The sequence below is a fragment of the Gossypium hirsutum genome, chromosome D10, assembly GCF_007990345.1.
Source record: "Gossypium hirsutum isolate 1008001.06 chromosome D10, Gossypium_hirsutum_v2.1, whole genome shotgun sequence".
In the NCBI taxonomy this organism is placed as follows: domain Eukaryota; kingdom Viridiplantae; phylum Streptophyta; class Magnoliopsida; order Malvales; family Malvaceae; genus Gossypium; species Gossypium hirsutum.
Genome location: NC_053446.1, coordinates 47,146,950 through 47,172,635, shown reverse-complemented (window position 1 = coordinate 47,172,635; position 25,686 = coordinate 47,146,950). Strand labels below are relative to the sequence as shown.

The following is a 25,686-nucleotide window of genomic DNA, read 5'->3' as shown; positions in this document are numbered from 1 at the left end:
ATCTAGAGCCACGAGGACGGGACTACAAATGACAGTTGGGAAAGGAGCTATGCTCGGAAGGGGACTGGGAAGATGTCTTTAAGGAAGGATAGAGGCACCAGTGCTGAAGGACAAGCAAGACCGTTTTGGTTTAGGATTTAAACCAAATGCTAAGCAAAGAAGAAAAGAGTTGGAGAAAAGACAAGAGAGAAGGAATGCGCGTTTGAATGGAAAAGAAGTTGATTGGGAACCGATGGCTTTCCCCCACATATCTAAGACCTTTGTATCGGGAGGAATTATGTGTTCTGGACTGCGGACTCCAAGAAGGGAGATCACAGAGGAAATGCTAGGAAACTTGAACATCAATGCCATATCTGAAGAAAAATCTGAAGAAGGAAGTACATCAGGCATCTATCTCGTTGAACCTGAGAGTGTTTTAAACAATTGGACTGCAGAAGAAATGCCTGAAGTTTTTAGAGCTTTTTCAGAGTAATATTCAAAACATTCTTTCATTTCATTCGTGACCATATTAAATAAGAATCCTTAAATTCATACATTCCTTGTACATTTTTCGGTATTTATAACAGGTCCCAAGACATCAATGACATGAGTGACCCTACTATGGACTTAGAAAATCCTTTCGAACGAGATATGTGTTTAGAGGAATCTCAAGATTTTGAAGATAACATAGATTGCAACCTATCTCCGGACTTGTTGAGGATGGTAGAGCAGGAAGAGAAACAAATCCTACCTCACAAGGAGACAGTAGAGACGGTGACCCTGGAAGAGGGAAAGGTGGTGAAGATTGGCACATGCATAGCTGAAGAAGTAAAACAAGACCTCATTGAGTTGCTTCGAGAATTCAAAGATGTCTTCGCATGGTCATATCAAGATATGCTGGGGCTAAGTACTGACATTGTAATTCACTGACTTCCTATAAAGGAAAATTGCAAACCAGTTCAGCAAAAACTCCGAAGAATGAGGCCAGATGTTATATTAAAAATAAAAGAGGAGGTGCAAAAGTAATTCGACGCTGGATTCCTGCAAGTGGTCAAATACTCCGAGTGGGTGGCCAATATCGTTCCTGTCCCTAAGAAAGATGGGAAGGTATGAATGTGTGTGGATTATAGAGATTTAAATAAGGCTAGCCCAAAAGATAACTTTCCCTTGCCGCACATCGACACCTTGATAGACAATACAACAGGGCATTTACTGTTTTCTTTCATGGATGGTTTCTCTGGATATAACCAATTTAAGATGCATCCTGAGGATATGAAGAAAACTACATTCATAACCCTATGGGGAACCTTTTGCTATAAAGTGATGTCATTTGGGTTGAAAAATGCAGGGGCAACGTATTAGAGGGCCATGGTAACACTGTTTCATGATATGATGCATAAGGAATTAGAAATCTATGTTGATGACATGATTACGAAATCTAAAACGGAAGATGAACATGTGCAGGTCCTTAAGAAATTATTTAGTAGGTTGAGAAAATTTTAGCTAAAATTAAATCCAGCAAAATGCGCATTTGGGGTCAGATCAGGAAAATTGCTTGGGTTCGTGGTCAGTGAGAGAGGAATCGAGATTGATCCTAACAAAGTAAGAGCAATACAAGAATTACCTCCGCCGCGTACTCAAAAAGAGGTTCGAGGTTTTCTAGGATGACTGAACTACATCGCTTGGTTTATTTCACAATTAACCGAGAAATGTGACCCCATATTTCGTCTCCTTAAGAAACATAATCCAGGTGTATGGGATGAGGAGTGCCAAAAAACTTTTGAAAAAGTGAAACATTACTTGTCCAACACCCCAGTGCTGATGCCACCTTGCCCAGACAAACCGCTCATACTGTATTTGGCAGTATTTGAAAATTCCATGGGATGCGTGCTTGGTCAACATGATGAGACAGGACGAAAATAAAGAACAATCTACTATCTCAGTAAGAAGTTCACCAAATACGAAACAAGATATTCACCAATCAAGAAGTTATGTTGTGCCCTGATCTGGACAACTCGGAGACTGAGACAGTACATGTTGTACCATACAACCTGGCTAATTTCTAAATTGGACCCCTTGAAATACTTGATGGAATCAACCGCTTTGAATGGAAGAATAACCTGATGGCAAATTCTCCTATCTGAGTTTGACATAGTCTATGTGAACCAGAAGGCTGTAAAAGGAAGTGCAATAGCGGACTTCCTGGCAAGTAGAGCGCTGGAGGATTATGAACCCTTGAACTTTGATTTCCCAAATGAAGATTTGATGTATGTTGCAACTATAGAAAAAGATTTCCAAGAAGGTGGTCCTTGGAAGCTAAATTTTGATGGAGCTTCAAATGCTATAGGCAACGGAATCGGGGCAGTACTCGTGTCCCCTAATGGAGATCATTACCCTTTCACTAGCAAATTGGATTTTGATTGTACAAATAACATGCCTGAGTATGAAGCTTGCATTATGGGCATCCGAGCAGCCATAGAGCGGAAAATTAAGGTGCTAGAGATATATGGGGACTCTGCATTAGTAATTTACCAGCTCAAAGGGGAATGGGAAACAAGAGATCCCAAGTTAGTCCGCTATCGAAAATTGGTTATGGAATTGATGGAGGAATTTTATAGTGTCACCTTTAGTTATCTCCTACGAGATGAGAACCAGATGGCTGATGCTTTGGCTACCCTGGCTTCTATGTTCAAAGTGAACAAGCTAGAGGATATGAAGCCTATCCAGATCAGCATTTATGAGGCTCCAGCCCATTGTTGCAACATCGACAATGAAGGAAAAAAGGATGATCACCCCTGGTACCATGACATATTACGATATGTGAAGAGTCGTGAGTACCCTGACCATGCGACGGAAAATGATAAGAAGATATTGAGGAGATTAGCCATTGATTATGTCTTGGATGGGGATATCTTGTATAAAAGAGGAAAAGATCAAGTATTGTTGAGATGTGTGGATGCTGTCGAAGCTAAAGAAATTTTGGAAGAAGTGCATGAAGGTATCTGTGGAACGCATGCCAATGGCTTCACGATGGCCAGACAAATTATGAGATTTGGGTACTATTGGTCCACCATGGAAGGGGATTGAATTAATTATGCCAAAAAGTGCCATAAATGTCAAATTTATGGTGACAAAATGCACGCACCACCGTCACCTCTTCATGTTATGGTTTCTCCATGGCCTTTCTCCATGTGGGGAATGGATGTTATCGGGCCAATATCTCCAAAGGCTTCTAATGGGAATTGTTTTATCTTTGTGGTTATTGATTACTTCACTAAATGGGTGGAGGCTACTTCGTATGCAAACGTCACGAAGTCAGCAGTTAGCAAGTTTCTGAAAAAAGAGATCATATGTCGATACGGGATGCCTGAAAGGATCATATCCGATAATGCACTGAACTTGAATAACAACTCAATAGGGGAAGTTTGTAGTCAGTTCAAGATCAGACACCACAACTCGTCACCGTACCGTCCAAAAATGAATGGTGCCGTGGAAGCAGCTAACAAAAATATCAAGAAAATTGTAGGGAAAATAACTGAAACCCACAAAGACTGGCACGAATTACCTTTTGCTCTTCTGGCATATCGTACCTCTGTTAGGACCTCTACGGGGGCAATGCCGTTTTCTTTAGTCTATGGGATGGAGGCAGTTTTACCCATAGAAATTGAAATCCCTTCTCTCCGAGTATTAGCTGAACTAAAGTTAGATAAGGCGGAATGGATTCAATCTCGATATGACCAGCTAAACTTGGTAGAAGAAAAGAGGTTAAAAGCTATTCGTCATGGTCAGATGTATCAGAAACGAATGATGCGAGCCTATAACAAAAAAGGTTCGTCCCAGAGAATTTTACGAGGGGGACTTGGTTTTGAAAAAGATTCTTCCTCTACAAAAGGATTTTAGAGGAAAATGGATGCCAAATTGGGAAGGTCCATATGTGGTTAAAAAGGCCTTTTCAGGAGGAGCTTTAATCTTGAGCGAGATAGATGGTAAAAGCCTACCAAATCCTGTGAACTCAGACTCAGTCAAGAAATATTTCACTTGAAAAAGGGGTCTAAAAAAAAAGGAGAGACCAAGGTGAAAACCCGTAAAGGGCGCCTTGAGACCAAAGGGGATTTGAGTTGAAAACCTGAAAAAGGCGGCTCAAATTTTGATGCGGCATGAGGTGAACGGAACAACTCAAGTTTTGATTAAAAATCTGGGGCATGTGTTGGTCTCGCTATACCTGAATCACAAGAAAGGGTAGGCGACATCTTGGGATATCGACAAAATACTGTAGATTCCCTAAACACATATTAAATGGTCTTTAGAAAACCTTATGCAGGGAAACTCGTGCTGCGATATCTGGGGCATCTGTTGTTATCTTATATTCTGAATCTTGGCAAAATTCATTGTCTTGATTGATGTATTCATTTCAAGCTTTGTTCCCCAATAAAATTTCATTTTGTCTATTTTCATCTTATCTTAGCAAAATTTGAGATTTGTTCTCAATAACATATTGTTTGTTTGTTGCGATAATCTTTCAATAGACTGAATGTTCAAGCAAATGAGTTTTGCATATTACTCTAGAAATTTCTAAATAATGAAGGAACCTGAAACAGGACCGTTGTTTAGAACACACCAAATTTGAAATGTCTAAAAGGAAAAAGTCTAAATCAGGACTATCCTTTTAAACTTTGTTGTCAAATGTGGATAAAACAAAATGACAAATGTCGTGCTAGGTGACAAGGCTTCAATGAACAAGCAAGCAATAACCACCAGGCAATATGAAGAGGTTTCTTCGAAGAAGAAATTCCTCATTTTGTGCATGAGCATTTGATATGACACTTTGGGAATAAGATAAAGGACCAAAAGCTTCACGTTCTGTATCCTTGAATTGCGATAGGAGAAGATTGAAAAAGCCGTATCTTTTTACCCTTGGGTTACAGTGGGAGATTGGTGGTGCAAATTTTTATGTCCCAGTGGGTTGAACTTTGACGTTCACAGTGGGGGACAACTTGGCTAAGTGTTCCTTTAGCAAAGTTAGTCAAGCAAGAGGGTGCTGTAACACATCAGATACAAAGCCTTAATAAACTTCAAGTAATGATGATCTAAGCGAAATCATTCACGAAAAATAAAATTCTGCATTCATGCAAACACCATTCACACATGTCTAGTTAAGAGCATTTGTTTCATTTTGATTATGTCATCCTAATCATTAGGCATAATTAGGTTCATTATACAAGTATTATTTCTCTGAGATTACAGTGGAACAGATTGAAGAATTTCAAATCTTATCTCCCTGAGATTACAGCGGAGCAGATCAAAGATAGTAATCATATCTCTCTGAGATTACAGTGGAGCGGATTAAAGGATCTTATCTCTCTGAAGTTACAGTAGAGTGGATCGCATCAGGTCTTATTTCCCTGAGATTACAGTGGAACAGATCGAAGAATTACAGATATTATCTCCCTGAGATTACAGCGGAGCAGATCAAAGATAGTAATCCTATCTCCTTGAGATTACAGTGGAGCAAATTAAAGGATCTTATCTCTCTGAAGTTACAGCAGAGTAGATCGCGTCAGGTCTTATCTCCTTGAGATTACAGCGGAGCAGACCGAAGAATTGCAGATCTTATCTCCCTAAGATTACAGCGGAGCAGATCAAAGATAGTAATCCTATCTCCCTGATATTACAGTGGAGCAGATTAAAGGATCTTATCTCTCTGAAGTTACAGTAGAGTGGATCGCATCAGGTCTTATTTCCCTGAGATTACAGTGGAACAGATCGAAGAATTGCAGATCTTATCTCCCTGAGATTACAGCGAAGCAGATCAAAGATAGTAATCCTATCTCCTTGAGATTACAGTGGAGCGGATTAAAGGATCTTATCTCTCTGAAGTTACAGTAGAGTGGATCGCATCAGGTCTTATTTCCCTGAGATTACAGTGGAACAGATCGAAGAATTGCAGATCTTATCTCCCTGAGATTACAGCGGAGCAGATCAAAGATAGTAATCCTATCTCCTTGAGATTACAGTGGAGCGAATTAAAGGATCTTATCTCTCTGAAGTTACAGCAGAATAGATTGCGTCAGGTCTTATCTCCCTGAGATTACAGCGGAGCAGACCGAAGAATTGCAGATCTTATCTCCCTGAGATTACAGCGGAGTAGATTGAAGCTAGTAATCCTATCTCTCTGAAGTTACAGTGGAGCGGATTGAAATAAAGGATCTTATCTCTCTGAAGTTACAGTAGAGTAGATCACATCAGATTGAAGCCAGGGATCTTATCTCCCTGAGATTACAGTGGAGTAGATTGAACCTAGTAGTCAGATCTTCTGAAGTTGCAGCGGAGCAGATTAAAACCACAGATCTTATCTCTCTGAAATTACAGTAGAGTGGATCGTATCAGGTCTTATATCCCTAATGTTGCAGTGGAATGGATCGAAGCAACAAGGCACAGTGGACTGGAAGAAAGCTACTTAAAGAAAAGCGTCAAGAGGAGTCAAGACTCGGCAAGACCGGGCAAAAATTGGTCTTTCCTAGTCTTTGCTTTGTTCTCGTTACACGACAACGAGCAAAGAGGGGCAGCTGTACAAGCCCAATTTTCATGCCCGAGCCCAATTAACCTCTAGCCCAAGCAAAAACAAAACACAAAACCTGTTAACAATTAAACCCAAACCCCACCAGCCCAACTAGCCTAACCTAACCCATTACAGAACAGGCCCAAACCCGAGGCCCAATGTCTTAGCCCAGCAAGCTAACAGCCAAAACTAGGGTTTCAGAAAGTCTAAAACCCTAGCGCCGCACCTAGTACTGCCGCCGCATGTCCCATCGGCCACTTGCCCCAGACCTACCGCCACTCCTATGGTAGCCACCAACTCCACCGCCATCGTCACATCACCTGTAAAGAAGATGGCAAACACGCAAGCAGAAACGAAGAAAAACCTATTTTTTCTCTTCTTTCTTTCGGCTATAAAAAGCCATCAAATATGTAATTTTGGGTTTTTTTTCTAGCGATTTTGGTAACACAAAAACGAACATTAGCAGATAAATATAAGAACAAAAAGAGTCAAGGTGATTTGGAGTTTTCTTTTCCGTTCATAGATGTTTTAATTTTTTTATTTATTTATATTTCTTTTTTTGTCTATTTATATATAAATCAAAGAAAAGGAAAAAGAAGAGAACTCACCTGATTCGTTTTTGGTTGTGCAGCCGTTGGGATCTGCCCATCGTTGAAATTGGCCTCGAAAGTCTGAGTTAGGGGGTCTCTCCTTTGGATCTTTCGGTTAGACGGGTTTTGCCTTCAATCGGGCCTTGGAGCGGGAACTAAATTGCCCTCTTGCGCGAGGCTGGCCACCGCCCGTGTTGGCGCAACGGCGGCGCTGGTGACCCAAAGGCCTGGCTTTTGAGAGGAAATATGGGGTTTTTTTTAGGGGATCAGTTAAAATGAATTTCTTTTTTTTTTCTTCAGAAAAATTGGGTTTAAATACCCAGATTGAAACGGCGCCGTTTAAGACAGGGGGATTCGTGCGTCGACCCGACCCGACCCAGGGGATCCGTGTGTTTTTATTTTTTGGGCTATTTGCGAGCGCAGTCCCCCTGATTTTGCAGCGTGTTACAATTTGATCCTTTTTCGTTATTTTCTCTTATTTTTAATTTAGCCCCTGCAATTTCATTTTTGTTTCGACTTGGCCCATTTCAACGCTGTGTTTTCGGTCTGTGGTTTATTTTCTGTTTCGGTCCTTCCATTTTTACGCGCATTGCAATTGGATCCTTTTCGTTTTCCTTTATTTCAAATTGGTCTTATATGTTTTATTTCATTTCGATTTAATCCCTTTTTTAGTATCTGTTATTATTTAGTCAATTTTTGTTAACTTTATTATTTTAACGTTACCATTATTATCATTATTATTATTATTATTATCATTATATATTCATTAATAATTATTATGTAATATTAAATATATGTGCCATGTTATATTATTACTATATAAGTGTTTATACATTACATATATTTTATCTAATATATATAAATATTTTCATATGTATGCATATTTATGTACGTATATCTATATACCTTTTTTTCTCATGAATATATGTATACATACTTATATATGTATTTTACTTAATAATTTTAAAATACACCTATGTACATACGTTTTTTTATATATTTTATGATTTTTATATAATTTTCTTTATTTTTATGTTCATTTATATATTTGTTTATATGTTCATTTTTATGCTTTAATTTATTTATTTTCTATGGAATGCATGATTGATTTATTATTCGTTTTGTTCATTTTTTTTACATAATCATGTTTATTATTCCATCATGCACGTGAATATCATGTTTTTTAAAAAAAGGAAAATATTTCAAAATAAGGCAATATGTAGCGTTTGGAAATTCGAGGAACGTGCCCTAAGGTACTGGATTTCGATTTCTCGTTCGACCAAATGACTTAATATCCTTTTCAAAAATTTTCAAAATAAGGCAATATTTTGCGTTTGGAAATTCGAGGAACGTGCCCTAAGGTACTGGGTTTCGATTTCTCGTTCGACCAAATAGCTAAATATCCTTTTAAAAACTTTTCAAAAATAAGGTAATGTTTTGCGTTTGGAAATTCGACGAACGTGCCCTAAGGTACTGGGTTTCGACTTCTCGTTCCACCAAATGACTTAATATCCTTTTCAAAAATTTTCAAAATAAGGCAATATTTTGCGTTTGGAAATTCGAGGAACGTGCCGTAAGGTACTGGGTTTCGATTTCTCGTTCGACCAAATAGCTGAATATCCTTTTAAAAACTTTTCAAAAATAAGGCAATGTTTTGCGTTTGGAAATTCGAGGAACGTGCCCTAAGGTGCTGGGTTTCGGTTTCACGTTTAGCCAAATTGCTAAATATCCTCTTGAATTTTAATCCATGCCATTCGAAATTTTTAGGATCGTATTTTGAATTTCTTTAAAGTTTTCAGCTTTTCGATGCTAAGACATTAAGTAATCAACTAGGTACCAATTTTGGGCGTATCGAGGGTGCTAATCCTTCCTCGTGCGTAACCGACTCCCGAACCCATTTTTTTGGATTTCATGGACCAAAATTGTTGTTTTAATAAAAAACAAAATCGTTTATTAAAAACAACCAGTTTTCAAGGTGATCCAATCACACCTCATCAAAAGGATTGGTGGCAACTTCCGTTTTATTCGTTTTCGTCAAAACCCAAGTCGACCCCGTTTTCATCCAAAAAATGGTGTCAACAATGATGACTTAAATTTGTAGCAACAAAGTCTTAGACAAAAGCATTCATCTTTGATTTTAATTGTCGTGCCTTGCTTCGAGTGATTGGACCATTAGGAAAAACAACCCCTTGAGTGTCACCTCCTTGGCTCGTATCATTCTCCCCCTCTTCAAGAAGATTCGTCCTCGAATCTGAACCTACATCAAATTCAAAAGGAGAAAGATCAGAAACATTGAAAGTAGCACTAACACTATACTCACTGGGAAGATCAATGCGATAAGCATTGTCATTTATTTTCTCGAGTACTTGGAATGGTCCATCCCCTCGTGCATCAAGTTTATTCTTTCTCTTAGAAAGAAATCGTTCCTTCCTCATATGTACCTATACCCAATCTCCAGGTTCAAACAAGACTTGCTTTCACCCTTTATTAGCTCGATGTGCATTGGACTCATTCTTTTTCTCAATGGCTTTATGAGCCTTCTCATGGATCTCTTTCACTAAATCAGCTTTCCTTTCACCATCTAAATTAGCAATCTCATTCAAAGGTAAAGGAAGCAAATCTAAAACAGTAAGTGGATTAAAGCCATATACAATCTCAAAAGGAGTAAAACCTATGGAAGAATGAACAGAACGATTATAAGAAAACTCAACATAGGGTATCCATTCTTCCCAAGATTTAACATTCTTACCTATTACGGCTCTAAGCAAAGATCCCAAAACTCGATTTACCACCTCGATTTGACCATCAGTTTGAGGGTGGCATGTAGTAGAGTAAAGTAGTTTAGTACCTAACTTACCCCATAACACCTTCCAAAAGTGACTAAGAAATTTTGCATCTCTATCGGAAACGATAGTCCTTGGGATTCCATGTAATCTCACAACTTCACGGAAAAATAGATCGGCAACATGGGTTGCATCATCAGTCTTATAGCATGGAATGAAATAAGCCATTTTAGAAAATCGATCCACAACCACAAAGATGCTATCTCGTCCACGCTTTGTCCTTGGTAAACCTATTACAAAATCCATTAAAATGTCAGTCCAAAGTGAACTAGGAATAGGAAGAGGAGTATATAGACCATGAGGCATCACAGTGGATTTAGCTTGTTTACAAGTAATGCAAGTAGAGCAAATTTTCTCAACAAGTTTTCGCATGTTAGGCCAATAAAAATGCTCATGTAAAACATCATAAGTCTTAGTGACTCCAAAATGACCCATAAGACCACCACTATGAGCCTCTCAAACCAACAATTCTCACATTGAACACTTTGGTAAGCATAGTCTATTATTTCGAAAAAGATAGTCATCATGCTTATAAAATTTTTGAAATGCACCATGTTCACATGCGTCATAAATGCTTGCAAAATTAGAATCAGTGGCATATAAATCTTTGAGATACTCAAAACCTAATAACTTAGTATGCAAAGTACTAAGTAAAGTGTACCTCCTTGATAAAGCATCAGCCACAATATTATCTTTACCTTTATTATACCTTATAACATAAGGAAAAGATTCAATGAATTCAACCCACCTCGCATGTCGCTTGTTTAACGTACCTTGTCCCTTTAAGTGCTTAAGTGATTCATGGTCAGTGTGAATCACAAACTCCTTTGGTAAAAGGTAATGTTGCCAAACTTCTAATGCCCTTACCAAGGCATACAACTCTTTATCATAGGTCGAATAGTTCAAATGTGCTCCACCAAGTTTCTCACTAAAGTAGGCTAGTGGTTTACTATCTTGTATGAGGACGGCACTTATACCTACACCAGAAGCATCACATTCAATCTCAAAGGTCTTTTCAAAATTAGGTAAAACAAGAATAGGAGTATTACACAATTTATCTTTAAGTTCATTAAATGCTAATTCTTGCTTATATGTCCAATGAAAAGATACATCCTTTTTAATAAGTGCAGTCAAAGGCGAAGCAATTGTAGAAAAGTTACGAACAAACCTGCGGTAGAAACCGGCTAACCCAAGGAAAGACCTTACCTCAGAAACAGTTTTAGGGATAGGCCATTCTTTAATTGCCTTTACCTTCTCCTCATCCACATGGATTCTTGTATAACTTATCACAAAACCCAAAAAAACAAGCTTATCCATACAAAAGGTGCATTTTTCAAGATTAGCAAAGAGTCGTTCATGCCTTAACACATCCAATACTAATTTAACATGCCCAACATGATCATTCAAAGTTTTGCTATAAATCAGTATGTCATCAAAATACACAATGACAAATTTTCCTAAAAAAGGTCTAAGTATGTGGTTCATTAATCTCATGAATGTGCTAGGAGCATTAGTTAAGCCAAATGGCATGACTAACCACTCATACAGGCCATACTTAGTTTTAAAAGCAGTTTTCCATTCATCACCTTGTTTCATTCTTATTTAATGGTAACCACTTTTTAAGTCAATTTTAGAGAAAATGCATGCACCATTAAGCTCATCCAACATATCATCTAATCGAGGAATTGGATATCGATACTTTACCGTAATCTTGTTGACAGCACGACAATCAACACACATTCTCCAAGAACCATCTTTTTTGGGATGAGAAGTACAGGGACCGTACAAGGGCTTAGACTCTCACGAATCAACCCTTTCTCTAAAAGATCTTCAACTTGCCTTTGCAACTCCTTAGTTTTTTCAGGATTGCTTCGATAGACTGGTCTATTCGGAATACTCGAACTAGGCACAAAGTCAATTTGATGTTCAATCCCTCGTAAAGGAGGTAATCCCTTAGGCATTTCTAAAGGAAATACATCTTCAAAATCCTGCAAAAGATCAACAAAACAACTAGGCAAATGTGTATCAGGGTTAGTCAAAACAAAGTTTTCCCTAAACCTAATAATTACAAATGTTTGTTTTGTACAAAGAGCAAATTTGATATCTCAAAACCTAGCGAATAAACTCACTTTCTCATCTCGTGACTTGTGTGTGCAATCACTCACCAATGTTGGGCCTTTAAGTTGGCTTTTAACACTAAGGGCCTCTTTACTCTCAAACTTTTTCAATGATTTTACCTCACTTCCCTTACCCATCTCACTAGCAAGTTTGAGCTGATCATTGTAGACTTCTTGAGGAGAAAGTGGAGCCAAAGTAAACTTCTTTCCAAGGAACACAAAGGTATATTGGTTAAGGAAACCATCATGATTTACTCATCGATCAAACTGCCATGGCCTCCCAAGTAATATGTGCCCAACTTGCATTGGAACAACATCACACAAAACTTTATCAGAGTATCTACCAATGGAAAATGAAACTAAGAATTGTTTAGATACTTTTACCTCCCCACTATCATTCAGCCATTGCAAGCGGTATGGCCTTGGATGCTTCACACAAGGTTGTCCACTAATCAAACATCTCGTGTGAAAAATGTTATCTCTTTGTTCGTGCCCTTCCTCTTTAAACTGGACATTTAAAGCCCTTCGAGCAACAAGTGCTTTCTCACCATACTTCAAGTATTCTTCATACTCATCATGAGTATGCACATCATCAGCATCTTCCAAAGGAGGCATCTCATCTTCGTTATCAGACTTAAAATCAACCTCGCCATCTTCTCGAATCACCAATGACTTTTTATTAGGGCATTCTCGAGCATAGTGACCCCTTCCTTGGCATTTGAAGCAGGTAATATCTTTTGGCTGCTTATTGGCACTAGGAGAAGTAGAAGAAGAAGATGGAGCTCGATTAGTAGAAGTAGAACCTTTAAGTGAATTAGGTATACCTCTATCTTTGGAGTAAGTTCTAGGCTCATTTGGCTTGAACTGTGCATCTCTCCCATTCCACAATCTATCATCTTGTTTTTGCCAATTTCCTCTCCAAGCAGGATTAGAAACTGAACTAACACCCCTCGTTGTCCCTTTCTTTCGTAATTGCTTTTCAATGGTGAGTGCAGTTTGAAACATCTCTTCAACATCCATGTAGTGTTGTAACTCAACTCGATTTGCAATCTCAGGCTTTAGGCCAGTAAAGAATCTAGCCATAGTCACCTCAGCCTCTTCAACAAGATTGGCTCTAATCTGAATAGTCTCCATCTCTTTGTAGTAGTCATCCACAGATCTATCTCATTGAACAAGATGTTGGAGTCTTTGATGGAGTTCTCGATAATAGTATGGTGGAACAAACCATTTTCGCAAGATGCGCTTCATTTCAACCCAAGTAGTAACAGGTTGCTCTCTATAAAGAATCCTGCTTTTACATAATTGATTCCATCATGTTAGTGCATAATTAATGAACTCAACGACAGTGTATGTTACCTTTTTCTCATCAGAGTAATTGTAACAAGCAAAGACTGCTTCCATCTTTTCCTCTCAATCAAGGTAAGCATCAGGATCATTCTTCCCTGAGAAAGAAGGAAATTTAGGTTTGGGGGTGTCATTGTTTCGTTCCAACCTTTCTCTAGGTACATACTCGGACTCAAAGTCATCATCAAAAACATGGTCCTCCCTTCGTTTAAAAGTTCAATCTCACGAATTTGATCGGCTTATAAAGGCTTCGTTCAACTTCTTGTAATTATCGGCAATGTATCTCTCTTGAGTTGTAAGTTTTGTATCAAGATACTCCCTTTGCTCTTGTAACATCTGGGTCATGCGATGTTCGAATTAAGTTTGCAACTTTTTCATCTCTTTTTGTAACAACTCGACCAAAGGATCGTTCTCTCTTTTTTGCTCATCCTCTTCATTTTTACTAGTTTGGGATCTAGTGAGCGGCATGGTATCTGTGAAAGATCAAACAAACAAGAACAAGAAAGAAAAAATAATAATAATAACCTCACTCGTTAGGTCTCAAAAAAATAACTCTCTGAATGATTCAAAACTTGTAAATATGTTTGGAGATGGTTACTAATCAAGATCAAATAACGGAGGTGCAAACTTCAAAGAGACAATGAAGACCCTAATTGCTCTAAGAGGCCAATAAACTTGACGAGGCAATTTGTAATGGAGGCTACACGGATGAAGGAATTGTGCGTGCCTTTAATATCTGCTAACACAAGAAGAAACAAAGTGTTAGAAAGCGTAAGAGAAACAAAAAAAACGTAGACCTGCAACGATCCCTAACTCTAGAGTCAAAGAAAAGCTTTAATAAGAAGAACACTTAAGAAAACTCTACCCAATTTAAAAAAAAAGTCGGAAACGTTTGGTGTCTTAAGATTTTCAAAAATTGAAGCTTTAATTATACTTGAGTCAAGAAAAAAAGAAGGAAAAGAAATTCAATTTTGGGAAAAATAAAAATAAAAACAATAACAATAATAGGAAAAGAAGAAACCTACGTATGAAAGGTAGGCAACTTTTTTTTTGCGGTTTTTTACACTTTTTGCTTCTTCTTTTTTTTGCAGTTTTTTTTGCGCTTTTGCTTTTTTTTTTAAAGAATAAGAGGAGAATAAACACAAACTTCAAAAAAAAAGAGAATCGACGAAACCGATGAAAAGTGTTTTTGGTATTTTGACTCGTTTCGGATTTGATTTTAGCTTCAAAAATAACACCGAATGGCCTGAAACTGATACCAACTGATGCGGAAATCCCGGATCTAGACACAAGAGAAACACAAATTAGAAATAAAACGAGAATAAATAAAATTAGTTAAATAATAATAATAATAAAAGGATAGATTTGCCCTATGGAACCCTTGGTTAACTTGTAACCAAAAACGCCAATGATTGAGCGGCTCCCTACGAAACCCTTAGAAGAAGAACCTCTAGAAACACCGATGAACGGGAAAGAAATTTGAATATTTGTAACTTCGAAATACCCTCGAAAGTAACAAACTCCAAACTAAATAGCAAGAGAAGAATCACTCTACTCTCAAAAATTTGCCTCACACAAATTTGAAAGCAAACAAATACTCTCTTTTTTATTATTCCCCCAATGTGTAGAAAGCAAGCCTATTTATAGGAAAATTACAAGAGTAATTGAATCCTAATAAAACTCTTTAAAATTATCTAAGAAAATAAATAAATAATAACCTAACCAATAAAATTACTTAACTCATAAGTGATGTGTCCCAACCAATGAGAATTAAGTAAATAATAATAATAATATACATAAAAGATTAATCCACCAATTCATTGGCTTTCACTACTCCAAGATTGGTCCAGTGAATTGCATTCCCGTATTTGTCAACGTCACGAACATGATGACTTAAATTTGTAGCAACAAAGTCTTGGACAAAAGCATTCATCTTTGATTTTAATTGCCATGCCTTGCTTCGAGTGATTGGACCACTAGGAAAAACAACCCCTTGAGTGTCACCTCCTTGGCTCGTATCAAGACTCATAAAATTTTCAATTAGATTGTCATACTATTTTTCAGAAAGGTACTAAGGGTGGATTTAGATGGGCAATTGAGTGCGGTGCGGTGCGTTTAGCTTACTTTTTGTCTCACGCTATAGTGTCGCTACATTATCTAATCTCACCATCATTATTATTTTTACATTAATCGCAGGTAAACGATACATTCATCCAAACTCACTCTAAGTGTTTAAAATTTTATTTTTTATTTTTTATTTTTATTCTTAATACTTGTTCAAGTTTTTAAGGAATCCCCAAGCCTTAAGTGGTTTGAGAAAACATTTTATGTATTTATTTTTATTTTTAAAAAATAACTTCTAGGTCAAGAATTTGATGTAACACGGTCATGAGCAATCAATTTTTTTCCAAACCAATTTAAATCTATCAAAAAAAAATATAATATAAATCGATTTTTTTTATTAGTTTGGTTTTGAAATTTAAAAATCGAGAACTAGCCGACCAAACCAAAAAAATCTATGCTGAGACAGACAAGACCACTAAAACTGACAAAACCGAAATATAAAAAAAAAACCAAATGTATCCATTTTTTCGGTTAAAACTGACTTCTTCTCACCCCTACCTCGTGCCTAATTTGGAAACCCAGTCGAACAAAGAGCACCACATTGGTCACCAGGATGATCCGAATGATCAATCATACAATCAAAGTGCATTTAAACTTGAGTTATAAACATCAATTAAATAATTCCAAACATCCACAAATCATTACAAACAAAAATCGAGCTCAATCAAGCCTTAAAACGTCAATTGTGAGTCTATTTTTTTTAAAATAGGAATTAAGTCTGGATACTAAATCCAATGTATCGATACATGGTCCCATGTCTCAAGACACAAAATTGTAGAAAAATAAGACTTTAAGTCATGCAAACATGCTTCAAAAGGTTTTCCAAACACACTAGACAATATTAGATTTGTCAAGTTTTGTCCTAATTAACCAAACATGGAAATGTAATCCAAATACACAGATATCCAACCAATTTTTCGAAAAGTGATGTATAAAGCACAATAATATGATATACGATAACAATACTTCACTGCATGTAAAATACAACTTAGCCAATTGATACCTTAAGAATGTGCAGAACACAATGATACAACGCTCCCAAGTGCATTAAGCTCATCCACATATACAACTATGTATATGTTATGACATGTCAATTATACCTAAAAAGTTTCCAATGTTATTTAATAAAGCTACTTTTAACATTAACACTTGTAATTCAACACAACAGTTAACACTTTGACACAACATTAATCATCAAAACATCAACTAAATTCTCGCATTTAACATATTTAATAATCATATAAAAAATTCAACATGTCAAATCATCACATGCTCAACTGCATCCTTAGTATAATCTCATTCAATTATTTCAATCACCAATAAACAATTTAATCACAAAATTATCGAATCAGAACCTAGGAAGTTTATTTAGACAAAAGCATAGAGTATATCTAAAATTAAAGAGCACAAACTGAAAACCGACTACTCCTTTAACACCTTACCCTTTCCTTTTGCCTTTGAATTTTTGACACTTTTTTCACTTTAAAACCACAATCAAAGCAAAAGAAAAAAAAAATCAAGTTAGACTATCAAGAATTAACTAACAAAAATCCTAAATTAACTAAAAACGGTACATTCAATGAAGTGAAACTAACTCTACTTTTCTAAGAACTCCATTAAAACCTCTCAACAACCCAATCCAATCTTTCTAAATTTGCCCTAATTTTAAGTCCCATTCTTCTTTTTATAACAAATTTACCATTATTTTTTAAATCATTTTGGTTAAAGTTGCCTTTAAAACCTAATAAATAACATGTTTTAATATATATTACTTTCTATTGTTCTTTATCACTTTTATCAAAAGAAACGCCTTCTATTTATTTTTGCTTCCCAATTTCAACTTACTTATTTGAGAAACAAGCATAATATTAATTTAATAGAGAAATCCACTAGTTTATCAACAAAATAAATTACTATAAATTTCAAACTTTGTGCAATAAATAATAATAAAACAAATTTTACTACCACCCTTTAATAAAATGTACTTTTAAGTTATCAATAAAATAACAAAATCTTATATTTCAACCAAATAAAATAAAGAAGGTAATAGAATTTACCTGATAATGTATCAAATAATTTTATATTTTGAAAATCTTATTACCAGAGGTAATATATTACCTTTTGTGAACCAAAACCCCTTAAGAGTTAAGCTTAACGTAGATTTGGCCAACTGAGGTGGCATGGCATGGTTAGAAGTGAGCAAAACTCGATTTGACTTCAAAAAATCAAAAAAAAAATCAAATTTTGAGTTAAATGAATCGAGTTATTCGAGTCTAACTCAAAATTTTTTAAAATTTCGAGTTCGAATTGAGTTTTATTTTTGAATTCGAAAAACTCGAATAATTCGAATATCAAACTATAATATTTTATATTTTTACCCCAAATCTTCAAACTTTTTTACTTTCCTCCCAATACTTTTACTCCCTCCCACTTTCCCTCCAAAACTTTTACTTCTCTCCTATCCCACCCCCATCTACCTCAAACTCATTTCCCCTCCCAATATTTTTTTAATATTTTCCCCTATTTACTTTCCCTCCAAATTTTTACTCTCCCAACCCTCAAAACTTTTTATTTTATCCCTAAATTTTTACTTTTCACCCTTTAACCCCAAATAAAAAATCGTCTAAAAAAATCTCTAAACCTAAATAGTAATAATTTTATTTATATCTACTATTTATATTATTAAATTAAATTTCATATTTTGTACTATTTATATTATTGAATTGTTTAATCATATTAAATGTTTATAAATTTCTGTTAAAATTTAATTATTGATGATGCCATAAAATACTTGTGTTAAAATTTTATGTTGATATCAATTTCACATTTTATCTTTAAGACAACTTTTATTAAAAATTCACATTTTTTATATTTCATATATATTTTAATTTCAAAATACATAGTGACAAAAATCAGAAGATAATTGAAGCAACTAAGTAAACAAAGAAGCTAACCCGTATATAAAAGATTAATAAATAAATTATGAGGAGATGAAAGTTAATAACAAATTTGATTACCGTGGGCAAATTTGATTACGGTGGAGGACATTGGTTACAAGGACCCAAAGTCATTTTTTAAAATTTAACTCGAACAAATATATTCGATTTGAATTACATCTCACTCGACTCGATTCGAGAAAATTTCAAATCGAATTAGGATGATAAAATATGATTTTTCAACTAGATTAACTAGAATTTTTTTCATTAGATTCGATTTGATTTGATTCGATCGAACGCTCATCCCTAAGCATGATTTTAGACAATAAATTTTTCACTTTGAGTCGACTTGACTTGATTCAACATCTAATTAAATAATTTTAAATTTTTATTTAAACTTAATCTAAATAGTCAAAAATTACTTTTTTTTTTAAATTTAATATATGAACTTAATTAATATATTAATATATATTTTTTAGGGTAAAACTACATCAAAAGTCACCCAACTATTGGCCACTTTTATTTTTTGGTCACTTAACTATCAATTTTTTTTAATTTGATCACTTAACTAATCGAAATTATTTTTCTGATCCATTTTCGTTAAGTGCTGTTAAATCTCTTGTGGGAGAGTGATGTAGTAGTTAATAAGTATAATAACCCTCAAACAAATGGCCGCAATTTAATCATCAAAATTTACCTTATTTTTCCATTTCCCCCATCGCTACTATATATCATCATTGCCCCCACCTCTTTCAAAAAAAAAAAGATTTCCTTTTTTTTTTCTTTTTATTTCAGCCTAATTTATTTTAAATAGTAATATATGTATACTCATTTTTCTAATTTTTTCCATTTATTTAGAGGGTTTTGAGGGATCACAGCCCATGATAATGTTTGAATATGCATTGGGTGTATCAAGAAATATGAATTAGAGCAAATATCGACCATGGAAACTAGTAAAATAGTGACAACAGACAAAGCTCCAAATCAAATCTACTATAATTAACTACAGCAAAACATGTTTTTAGCGGCATTTTTAATGGCGTTTGGATAAAAAATGCCGCTATAGATAAGCATTAGCGGCGCTTTTTGAAAAACACCGCTATAGATCGATCATTAGCAGCGCTTTTTAAAAACGCCGCTATAGGTCGACCATTAGCGGCGCTTCTTGAAATATGCTGCAAAAAAATTAAGCAAAACGTCATCGTTTCATGTTGAGCTTTAGTAGCATTAGCGGCGCTTTTCGAAAAACGCCACTATAAATCGAGTAGCGCGATTTTTGAAAAATGCTGCTATAGATCAAGCATTAGCGGCGATTTTTGAAAAACGCCGCTATAGATCGAGCATTAGCGGCGCTTTTTGAAAAACGCCACTATAGATCGAGCTTTAGCGGTGCTTTACCAAAAATGCCAAAAAAATATTTTATCTATCTATTTATTATTTAACTGGTTTATTTATATTAATTAAAATACAATTTATTTTTAATTGAATATTTAAATTCTTCAGAAAAAAATAATGACATGTAGAAAAAAATTGAAAGTAAAAACACAGAACAATATTTGTTAAAAATGAAAAAAATTAAAATACTATTATTTAAAATAATTTTAAAGTTTTTTAGGTACATGACTGATTGCTTTTTAATTTATATATTAAATAATTTCTTATATAATCGTAAAAGAGATAGTATTAATTTTAAAATATTGAATTAATTATCATTATAGTTTAAGGTTTATGATTTAGGGTATATAGTTTAGGGTTTAAAGTTTAGGAGTTACTATTTTAAGGTTTATGGATTATGAGTTTAGAGATTATAATTTATGGTTTAAGGGTTAGGGGTTAGGGTTTAAGGTTTAAAGGTTAAGGTTTATGTTTTATGACTTAGGGTTTAGATTAATTAGTGTTTTTTAACTTATATATTAAATAATTTCTTATATAATTGTAAAAGTGATAATATTAATTTTAATATATTAAAATTATGATTATAGTTTAAATTTTTTAAGAGATAATAGATAAACTTTATATATATTAAATGGTTAAAGATTTAAGGTTTACTTGAGATTTGTTAAATGATGAAATTTTATACAATCAATTAATGTTTTTATATTTAAAAATATTTAATTTAGACCATTTGATATATTTAAATATTAGATTTAAAAAAACATTGATAAATAATTAAAAAAAGTAACAGATTGATATTGATAGGTAACTATCTATTTTGGATAGGACCAAATTATAACAAATAAAAATAAAATACAAAAACTAAAAATTATAATTTTATCTAATTCTTTTAAATATTATTTAAAAGTTAAAAAAATATTTATTTAAAAAATAAAAATACAATAATTCAATATAAAAGTTGAAAAAAGTCGAGCGCAAGACACAATGTTTTGTAATTATATTTTTTATCCCAAAATTCCAAATGAAATCTCCTCTCCTTTTTTTTCCCTTCTTTTTCCCAAAATCGATTCCCCCCACCTGAAATCTTCTTTTTTCTCCATTTTATTTTTCCCAAACCATTTCTCCACTACCCCAATTCCCTTTATTTTTTCCCCCCAATTTCCCCAAATTGGCAGCCCTCTACATCTCCGTTGGATCGTATTGTAATGTGTTCGACACCTGAAATCTCTTCGTTTTTCTTGGATCGTATTGTAAGAATTACCTTCCCTCGTTCATTTCCCACTTTGTATTGTACATTCTTTTATCATTGGACGTGTCAGTTTGCACCATTTGGTAATTTCTTTTTATTAGGTATACGAGATAGTGGATAATGCTGTTGATGAGGCTCAAGCAGGTTTTGCAACACTTGGGACCGATACCACTTGGGTTGGGAAGAAGCCTTTGAGGCGCATCGGAGGAATGTCCGATGCTCTCTCCATTGCCGTCGATCTTGGTTTCTCTGTTCCCCCTCCTCCTTCTCAGGTTCCTCCTTTTTTCTTTTTCTTAATCAATTCCATTTGCTTTGCGTCTCATAATTTCTTTTCTTTTTGGTAGATTTTATTTATATTTAATTATTGGGTTTTATAAGTTCAATTTTCCAATCACGCAATTTCAAACTCCTCATTCCTCGCTGTAGTTTGTGTAATGAATTTGGGTTTTTGATGCTTAAGTTGAAATCGTTTGGCATTCCCCCCCCCCTCACCTTTTTAATGGTTAATTTTAAGAAGAGTTTAACGTTCAAAACCATATGATCTCTTTGCTGGAATTGTAAATTTAGGGTTCTATCCGCATTGTTTTTTTACTGCTGGTAAGGTTCATTGTTTGGCACTTTCGAATAATATTACAGGTTTACAGTTGACCAGAAGAAATTAAACTCTCGAGTATTTATTAGGGTTGGATTTATTATTGAAAATAAAATAAATGAGCAGTTCAATTACATGTTTGTTCGTTCAAAATAGGAATGATAAATAAATGGACAACTCACGCTAAAACCTTGTAGCTTCATATGTTTATGTAGTTTTCACTCCAATTTTTAGTATACATTTGAAAATATTTTAATGTAAAATTTAAAAGTATTTTGTAGAAAACAATGAATTTTGTTTTTAACTTAATCTTGCTGATTCAACTACAGTAATAACACGGAAATGAAGGCATCAATGAAAGGTGATTTCCCTAAGGGGGTAGTGAAGAGAAACAAGAAAGTTGCTTCTGCAGCTTTGATCAAGGGTCAATGGACAGATGATGAAGACAGGTGATATATAAAACAATGCATTTTCTTCATTTTCTTTTATAAGATTTATTTTTTGTTTTTCTTCTTCTTTAATAGGTTTTTCCTAGGGTTTTTCTTACTGTTGATATCTATTATCTATTTATAGGAAACTGATAAGATTGGTGAAACAATATGGAGTAAGATTTAGATTGTTTATATATATTTATATATTTAGAGTTTCAACTACCATGAATAAAGTCTCCACTATTCTTTGTAATAGGAGATGCAGTGCCTTGCTTCCACCCTTTGCATGCCTTTGTGGTAAGGAAATTTCAATGCATTTCCAATTAATTCTCTGAGATGATTAGGGCATGATTGGCTTACTACCAAGGACTCTAAGTGCAATGTTGCGAAAGCAAGGGCTTTATCTAGTATGTGTTCTAGGTCCATTCCCCAGTGACTTGCTTCGTACAAGCATATAATACTTTTGATATCACTAGTCAGTTCTTTAAACATATTATCATCGATCTTCAATTTGCTAAACATCGCATTGCATCAACTAGTGGTATGTGAAGTAATATTTCATTTATATAAGTGATAATAATATATTACACTTACCACAAGGCATTTTATAACTATGTGACCTGAAAATTTAAAATATAATTATAACTCTGTCCAAGTCGTTATCTTTATTATCCGTAAGGGGAGGCAACGAAATAAAAAGATAATACAAAAGATTTGATCAAAAATATATTCTCTATTGAATCATTCATAGAACTCATTAACCTGTACAATTGCATTATTTGATAACATCCATGCAATATATAGAAAATAAGCTATTAAGATGTAATAATTACTGAGTTGGTAAATGGAAGAGCCAAGAGGTTATTACAGTTGTTGCTTGGAGTGCCATGTTATTAGCTCATTTCCCCCATCTTTAACAATGAATTACCTTTAGCACGCGACTGTCCAGATTGCCTCATGATATCTTTTTTATGAATTTTATAAATATAGACTCATATGTGCAGCACATGACTTCCATTTTACAGGTGGTTTGGAATTTCTCTGCCACTACTTTCTGCAACAATTCCTTTTGATCTTTTTACTTGTCAATAGAGTTAGGAAGATAAGTGAGATTTTATTTCCGCTCTTATTAAGTTTTATGTCTGGTTTTAAAACTCCCATGACCCAGACCAAAATTCAACTTTCAAAGTTCTTATCAAAATGGTGCTGTAAACAATAATGGAACTACAGAAATGTGCATATCATTTATTGGTGATCCTTGAAGGCTTTGTTGTTTATATATTATTCATGGATTTCAGACCATATTGACCTGTTTGTGTTGATACCCTTGTGAGGTCCATGTCATTGGCTTATTTATTTTGTCCCAAGAAAATTGTGTTGGAAACAGAAACAAAAAATTTGTCCATAGCTAAGACGGTTCCCACAATTAGATATTGTCTTTGCCCTAACACATTGTATTCCTACTTTTCATATCACACAACCAAGATGACTTCATTTATCATCTGACTATTTTTCTCTTGCTTTATTATTTTGGCAGGATCGAATTATAGCTCGTCTGCAACAGCCGTATTCCCTAGATTGCATTCCCGTGGAAGCAGAATATCAGGTTTTTCATTCTTCTGGGGTTTAGTTTAAATATAAGCACAAAAAAAAAATTGAGATTTTGGTTCTTGTTTTCCTTGGTCTAGTGATGATTGCTTACAGGTTGAAAGTTTATTATAGTGGAACATGGGAACTAGACGTTTAGGTTGCTACTTTCATCATGCATTTTTGGTAGTTACTTTAAAGATGAGATTTACTTTTGTTTTCTTGAACCAGAATATTCATATCTGGTGAAGATCACCTGAAAAAACTTTCAACTTCACAATCTACCAAACATGATCCTGGATCAAGTACTTGTTGGTTATGAACATACTTTAAATATCAGTTTATTTGTTTAACTTTTTTCCCAATCTTGTCCTCAATTTGTATTTATCTGCTTTGTTACGTTATACTAGTGAAAACAACATATTCCACATTCAGTTCCAAATTTTCAGATTTTATGCAATTTTACATGAAAATTTAATCATTAAAAAGATTAACATGCTGCCCATTGGGCTTCATGACATTGCAATTGGGTCTGATAGATATGAACTCTTGTGCGAATTTTTTGTTAGTTTATGATAAAAGGTCAGAGGAGAATTGGATTATTGATATAGTTATTTTGGATATGCACCGAGTCAGTTACTTCGATTCCTCCCATTGCATACGAACCTTGTAGTATCAGAATGGAAATTGAGAAGTTTTAGGATATTAGTTTGTTGAACGATACAAAACAGTAGATATTAGAAAAAAAATCATATATTCGAATGCAATTTTCTAAATAATGCCATGTTAAAGTATTGAATGCACGATTAGGCACGTTTTAGTGCTCAAGTATTCTTCCATACAAAAAATAAGCTGAAAACAAGAATAACAAATTTAGGATTTTTTGCTGGTTGTTTTACTTCAATTTGTGAACCAAAAAGAGAGAAGGATTTAGTTTTACTGCTAAAGGCCATTTTACTTGGATTTATGCAGAAACAGTTTTCCGAATTACTGATGAAGGCCGCAAGTGATTATGGTGCATTGACAGCTGCTGTTACTGATTTTCAATGGAGCCAAAACTTTAAGGAGCCTCCTTCAGTTTGGGGGGTAGGATTAAAGATGCATTTTGATGCTGTTTTGCCTCTCTTATGTGATGTTGTTTTCCTTTTCCTCACACAGGAGATGCTCCGTCCAATTCCAGTTGCATTAGCATCCTGCACCCGATTCTTTGAGTTCATGTCTGCATCGAGAGAGTCATTTGTAACACTTCAAAATTTGAGAGTGGGGCATTCTGCAACCCCATTACCAACAACACCAGCCAAGGATCCCTCCCATAGAGCAATAGGAGGAGACTCAGAGCACACAACTCTTCCGGCTTGGAAAAACGAAACAAGTTTTCTTATTGTAAGAATATTCTTAACACTGTAACTTTTAACATTATTGTAAGAATATTTTGAATTATACTTTAGTTATCAATTTATATCATATATCTTTCATTGAATTTGAAGTATCATTTAGGTTTGCTGTTTTTGGTTGGATTTCATGCTACAGGAAGGGTTGTATATGGATGAAAATTGAATGTTACAAATCTGTCAAAGTTAGTGGCGTTTTTTTATAAACACCGCTAAAAAACGGTGCTTTTATCGGCGTTTGTAATAAAAGTACCGCTAAAGGTCATGTTTTTTAGCAGCGTTTGTGGGTAAGGCGCCGCTAGAGGTCATGTTCTTTAGCGGTTTTTTTTTTAAAATAAAAAGCCGCAAAATTTAGCAACGTTGTCTAGAGGGCTAAAAAAACGACGCTAAAAGCTTGTTTTGATGAAATATTTCATGGAACAAGTAACATTTAATTGAGATAAATCAAGCAAGAGATAAATCGGAACCAGCAAAGAACATGAACTACTAACCATGAAATTGCAGAAAGGCAAGCAATCGTATCAAGTCCACAGCAGAAATCCTAGTTAC

General features: G+C 34.7%; 2 protein-coding genes across 2 annotated transcripts; both read left to right on the top strand.

The window, feature by feature from the left end:
* Nucleotides 1-232: 232 nt before the first annotated feature.
* LOC107915523 (uncharacterized) lies at nucleotides 233-4,376 on the top strand. The gene is made up of 4 exons (XM_016844672.1): nucleotides 233-412; nucleotides 2,152-2,401; nucleotides 2,453-2,916; nucleotides 4,287-4,376. Exons 1-4 carry the CDS (start codon nucleotides 233-235, stop codon nucleotides 4,374-4,376), a joined length of 984 nt encoding a protein of 327 aa, XP_016700161.1.
* A 16,716-nt stretch (nucleotides 4,377-21,092) lies between these two features.
* On the top strand, nucleotides 21,093-25,238 carry LOC107915522 (AUGMIN subunit 2). Its single transcript, XM_041101985.1, has 7 exons — nucleotides 21,093-21,137; nucleotides 21,238-21,408; nucleotides 22,302-22,332; nucleotides 22,416-22,456; nucleotides 23,697-23,765; nucleotides 24,719-24,832; nucleotides 24,905-25,238. Exons 1-7 carry the CDS (start codon nucleotides 21,093-21,095, stop codon nucleotides 25,151-25,153), a joined length of 720 nt encoding a protein of 239 aa, XP_040957919.1. The 3' UTR covers nucleotides 25,154-25,238.
* The last annotated feature ends 448 nt before the right edge of the window (nucleotides 25,239-25,686 follow it).